This window comes from Drosophila willistoni, unplaced genomic scaffold (assembly GCF_018902025.1).
Source record: "Drosophila willistoni isolate 14030-0811.24 unplaced genomic scaffold, UCI_dwil_1.1 Seg810, whole genome shotgun sequence".
NCBI lineage: Eukaryota > Metazoa > Arthropoda > Insecta > Diptera > Drosophilidae > Drosophila > Drosophila willistoni.
Genome location: NW_025814713.1, coordinates 10828 through 17106, shown reverse-complemented (window position 1 = coordinate 17106; position 6279 = coordinate 10828). Strand labels below are relative to the sequence as shown.

The 6279-nt window shown below is 39.9% G+C and overlaps 1 protein-coding gene across 1 annotated transcript; it reads right to left on the bottom strand.

Moving 5' to 3' along the window:
- Positions 1 to 510: 510 nt before the first annotated feature.
- LOC124462000 lies at positions 511 to 1887 on the bottom strand. Its single transcript, XM_047013399.1, has 3 exons — positions 1489 to 1887; positions 1226 to 1427; positions 511 to 851 (listed from the first exon to the last, which is right to left on the bottom strand). The coding sequence occupies exons 1-3, from the start codon at positions 1885 to 1887 to the stop codon at positions 511 to 513; spliced, it is 942 nt and encodes a 313-aa protein (XP_046869355.1).
- Between the last annotated feature and the right edge of the window lie 4392 nt (positions 1888 to 6279).

Here is a 6279-nt window from a genome sequence, read left to right as displayed (position 1 = left end):
CACACTGTTTGTCCCACCTCCAAGTTGCATTTTTATCCAAAAGACGATGTAAGGGTTCTGCCACTGTTGCTTTATGTGGCAAAAATGAGTGATAAAAATTTAGTAGTCCTAAGAAAGCCTGCAACTGCTTTTTATCCTTAGGTGCTGGTGCGTCTTTGATTGCCGAGACTTTATCGGCACATGGTCTTATACCAGTTGAGTCAATTTTGAAACCTAAAAACTCAACGAATGGTACTCCGAATTGGCATTTGTCCTTGCGTAGTCGCAGTCCGGCTTTGTCAAAACGTATAAACAGTTCCTGTAATCTAGTTGCCAATTCCGTTTCCGTTTTTCCAATTATTACAATGTCATCAAAATATGGTAAGACTCCGGAAATATTCTGTACCACATTCTCAATACAGCTTTGAAAAATGAGTGGTGCTGATGAAATGCCGAATTGCAATCGAGTAACTTTGAATGCACCCTTATGTGTACTGATTGTTTGCAGCAAAGACGAGTTTTCGTCGACTACTAACTGTGCGGCTTAACCGCTTTGTTTAAAGTCGATTTATAGTTGCCGCAAATACGAATTGAACCGTCCTTCTTGATAACTGGTACAATAGGAGTGGCCCAATCTGAATACTCCACAGGTTTAAGAATCCCTTGCTTGCATTGGCGATCCAGCTCCTCTTCGACTAGTCCCTTTAGAGCATATGGAATTCGGCGTGGAGGTAGTCGCACTGGTGGCACTGTAGCATCAATGTTTAATATGACTGGCGGACCAGTGTAACAACCGAGTTCTGTTGAGAATAAGTGTTCGAACTTATTCAGAATGCCTGCGATCTGTACGTCACTGCCCATGATACTGATGCCTAGTGGGTCGAACCAGTTACAACCCAGAAGGTCGCTACAACCGCTTTTAGTGACGATGACTGGTAGATTACCAATATTACGTACCGTTTTAATGAATCATACTTGTTTGTTGGCCAGATACGATCATAAGTCCGCAACGTCATCATAGTTACGTCAGAGCCAGAATCCACTTCAAAAGTACACGATTTTCCATTAATCTGTACCGTGATACGTTTCTTCAGGCTCACCAGTTTAGATATGAGGTTTACCGATTTCCCACGTGAATTTTTGCCCTTTACTGGATGAACATCGTTCGACGAGTCATTACTCCGGCAGACACGCTTAAGATGGCCCTTCCGGCCACAGCCACACACATATACATATACACATATACCACAGACATATTGCTTCACGATAAGGGCATTGCTGCCGGCCGTGTGGACCGGCACAACCCGCACATTGTTGTCCTTTTCCTTTATGTGGTTGTTGAGGGCGCTGTGATTTGATGCTGTGGATAGTCTCGTTAGGCTGTCTGATAGCCTTTGCACTCGCTGCTGCAGCTTCACTAGTAGTTGCTCTCTCCAAAACTTTCTGCACTGTCAATTCAGTGTCTGCAAGAAAACGTCTCTGTAAGCTTTCATCCCTCATGCCGCATACAACACGATCACGCAGCATTCTGTCCAACGCTGCTCCAAAATTGCAACCCACTGCCAATGCCCGCAGCGCTGCGAGATAGTTTCCGACGGTCTCATCCGGATGTTGATCACGTTTGTGAAAATGATAAAATGCAGCGATTTCCGATGGACGTGGACAAAGATGATCAGTTAGAATCTTCTCAATTTGGTCTAACGGTAATGTACTGACCTGGTTTGGAAACGCCAATGATGTCAAAAGATCGTAGACTGGTGTTCCGACCAATGTGAGGAAAGATGCTTTTTTGCGACCCTCGTCTTTGACATCATTGGCAAGCAGGAACAATTTAAATTGCTCCAAATATGAGCCCCATTTATTTGGCTGTCCCAAATCAAACGGTTCCAAAGTTCCAACTGTCGTCATAATTGGGTTCCGTTGAGTATATTTAGCACTCGTAGAATCAATTACTTCCTTATTTTTCTCAAAAACGCCGGCCAATCTAATCTCTCCAAATTCACCAGCAAGCGACTCTGCCATGCAACTGTGTGTGTAAACGTTTGCAAAATTTCACCACAGCATGTATATGTAAACGTATATGTATGCTTTTGTGCGTGACAATTTTTTGATATTTTGCGTCAATAATTCCAAGTTTATTTCGGATGATAATTAGCATCCCATCCTCGTCGCCAGTTTGAAATATCTTAGAATGTTTATTGATTAGGTGATATTGAAATTACATATATATATATCGCAAGTTTATAATGCGTGTGCTTGCTGCGAACGACCGGCTGAACTGCCATTCCGGCGTCCAGGAAGAAGAGTTGCCAGATGGCTTACGTATGGTAGGGCTGCATACACAACAGTTAATATTCCAAGTTCGGCTATTAGATTATACTCGGTTCTTTTATCGACAAAGTGTTTAATTAAGGTCGCACATTTGATTGATACAAGACTTCATGAGCTTTACCCTGAATTTTGTTCAATTGCTCTCAAATCATGACCCCTGCAGGTGTCTGATCTGCTCCTTTAATAAGCATTAAAAACTCCTCAACATTGGTAATGAATTCTTTTAGTCCCTCTTTATTTCCCTCATATACAGGCATAGACTGAATCAATTGTAATAAATCGGATATCTTAAACCCACCCAATGGCTCCTTTGTTTGGGGGCCAGTGGACTGGGCTGGAGGAATCTCCTGATCTAAAGGCATTGATAATTCGAAACTCATTGGTAATTCGAAAACTTATTTTTTTTTTAATTTGTTTTGTTACTATCTAGACTCTTAGATCGTGTTTCTTACTTTTTAACTTAATCGTAGCTTAATATACCTTTCTTACTTATGTTTTATTGTAATTAGTGTTATGTGTAAGCAAGGTGTCCTTCTTTTTTTTTGAATCTGTTGACTCACGAATTGTTGTCCGTCCGTGTGGCAAGCGATGAAATGATGGGTTTAAATATTTGTTGTTTTATTTCGCGGTTGTGCTGAAGCTAGCTGAGATTGTTGCTCGTTGCAGTAGTCCCAACTAAGGGCGGACAGTCATCAGCCGTGAATTTCACCAGATTAAGCTATGACACACCTTTTATGTGTATTCAACATCTTTATTGTTGTTTCAAAATTGATATATAGTTTTTTGTTTTTTTTTTATTTTATTTTTTTAAATTTTTTTTTTTGTGTTTTGTGTTAGGAGGGTCCCTTTGGAATCACAAAGTTGGGGAAAGTTATACTATTTTTATAGTAGTGTTTTTTGTTTATAGTTTTACATATTTTATTTGAATCAATTTTTTTGTTGTTTTTTTTTTTTTTTTTTTTTATATCTATGTGGGAAATGGCATTGAGAGAGAGCAATCCAAAGTGATAGAAGAGAAGAGACAAACGCGTAGTGGCATAGGATCATTATATAAGTTGAGAGAGAGCTTGTTAAAGAGGCCGTGGATTATTCGCAAAGAGACTGTCAACTGAGTCGCATGTCAAGGTCCATAACTAGTCCAGTGTTATTTCTATAAGTATGTTTAAATTCTAACAATATATTGAAATCGATTGTCATAAAACGTAACATAGCGTAGTAACGATCGCTAAATCAACGCTACATTTTTGGGGGGTCGCCCGAAATATTGTTTAAAGAAATTAACATACATACATATAACACTGCGTGAGTGAAAGAGACAACAAATAAAGTTTTTCGAAGTGACAAAGCAAAAACTTTTTGTGTCGGCATCATTGTGTAAGAGCAAGCGAGATAGGCTAAGCTAAATTTGTTGCATAAAATCGTTGGTGCCCAAATACGTTACGACGCAGACACTACACGCACGAGCATGTTTAGTAACGGACGGCGATCAGTGAATTTTTCTAGAACAGTCTAGAAATATTTGGACAGAGCGAACCAAGAAACGTCAGCAGAGGCAGAGGCAATCCGTTGGCAGAGGCAAATCTGGACGTAGCGTGAGGCAAAACGTCAGCAGAGGCAGAGGCAACCCGTTGGCAGAGGCGAACCGTTGGCAGAGGCAACCCGTTGGCAGAGGCAAAGCTGGGCGTAGTGTGTGATAAAACGTCAGCAGAGGCAGAGGCAACCCGTTAGCAGAGGCAGAAGCTGGACGCGGCAAGAGACAAAACGTTAGAAGAGGACAGACAACCTGGTGGCAGAAATTAAACGAAGACTTCGTGGGACAGGAGCGGACTTGGGTAAATTTTTTGGGGACTATATATAGATAGTTCTAACCTTAATTGAATTTACTAAAACTAACCTTAGCATTAATTATTGGTATTGAACAAAGAAAATATTGTAATATGGAGCTTGAAGAGGTTATGGCATTGCGAGTCGCAGATTTGCGAAATAAGTTGGCCGAATTGAACCTAAGCACAGTGGGAAGAAAACGTGATCTACAGAATAGACTTCTTACTCATTACGATATTCAAGACCAAGATAGCGAGGATGAAGAAGTAGAATCAGTAGTTACAGCTGGAGGCGAATTGCCCATAAACAATTGTAGTCGATCTTGGTACACCTTAAAAGATGTTGAGGGCAGTGTATCCTATTTTTCCGGCTCAGGTAGTCCCGACATTGATTCGTGGGTACAAGAGATAGAAGAGTGTGCTATTACAGTACAATGGGACAAGTTACAGACCTTTATATACGCCAAACAGTTGTTAGCTGCGGCAGCTAAATCATTTATTCGGAGTCAACATGGTATAAACAATTGGGAGATATTAAAAGCAGCACTGCGCAAAGAATTTGGTTCGAAGCGATCAGCAGCTGAGATTCATAGAATATTATCGCAACGTTCCCAGAAAAGAGAGGAGACTTTACATGAATATTTGTATGCTTTAATTTAATACTTTGTAAAGGGCATTCCAGACTCACAAGTAAATAAAGCTAGAAGAACTGAAGTTTCAAATAGAAACGTATCAGAAAGTTCGTGCTTCACACAAGTCGTTAAACAAGTTTGAGGCTCAGTTAGGAGGAAAGATTAATCAGGGTAAAATTATTGATACATCTAAGAATCGGAAATGTTATGGTTGCGGTGATACATCACATATCAGACGAGACAGTCTGAAGAACTACCAAAAGAGTTTCAAATGTGGTAAAGTAGGACATCGAATGGCACAGTGCAAACTAGAAAATCCAATTAAATACGAGAGAAATACAAACGTGGTAGAAAATGAAGATGTAGTAATACAGCCGTCAAGCGAATTTACTCCGTGAGGGTTAGAACTTAAAGACATCGTATATTCTAACGTTATATTTAAAGGACTCGTAGATACTGGCGCTGGTTTATGTCTTATGCGAAGAAATATTTATTTCATGATTGGATCGAAACCGTTATTAGGCGGAGCTAGACACTTAACAGGAATTGGCGACAGTAAAGTGTTGCCTTTCGGTAGTTTTATAATACCAGTGAAAGTGGATGGTTTAGTTATGAACATAGAATTCCATGAAGTGACAGATCAGGACATAAGTTTTGATGCTATACTGGGTCGAACGATATTGCAGACTGTCAATATAAATGTAACAGCAAATGGATCTAAGTTTGCTATGCGCAACGATATAGAAGTTTGTCGCAACCATAGTATGCCAAAGAGAGAACAAAACGAGTCAGATATTCAGTGGGCAGGAGAGATTGGAAATATCTTCATCACAAATATTGAAGACAGGGATAAGAGTCTAGACATAAATCTTTCGCATTTAAACCATTTGATAAAAGGGGAAGTAGAGAAATTAATTCGAAACTACCAGCCAACAAGAAATGCAAACGCACCAGTAAGCATGAAAATTATATTGAGCGACGAAATACCTGTATATCAGCACCCGAGACGTTTAGCCCTTTGTGATCAGGAAATTGTTGATAAACAAATTCAGGAATGGCCAGCAGAGAAGATAACTAAAACCAGTACTTCTGAGTACGCGTCGCCAGTTGTCTTAGTCTCGAAAAAGAATGGTCAGAAGCGTTTATGCTGTGACTACAGGAAATTAAACGAAAAGATTCTTCATGATAACTTTCCCATGGCACATATGAACAGCGTTTTAGAAAAGTTGCAAGATGAGTGGACCAAGACAGTGAGGACGCTAGTCGAAAAAGAAAGTTATAAAGACTTCTATATAGAGAACGAGATTCTCTTTAAAGACCCTAATTGTGAGTTGATTGTAGTGCCTTCGGCAATGGAATATGAGATTATTAGACTTGCGCATACCCAGGGTCACTTTTCCGCCAAGAAAACGCAAGATTTGATCGAGAAATCATACTATATTCCCGAATTGAGAGATAAGGTTATTCGTGTGGTACATAGTTGTGTGGAGTGTATTGTTATTAACGCAAAGGCT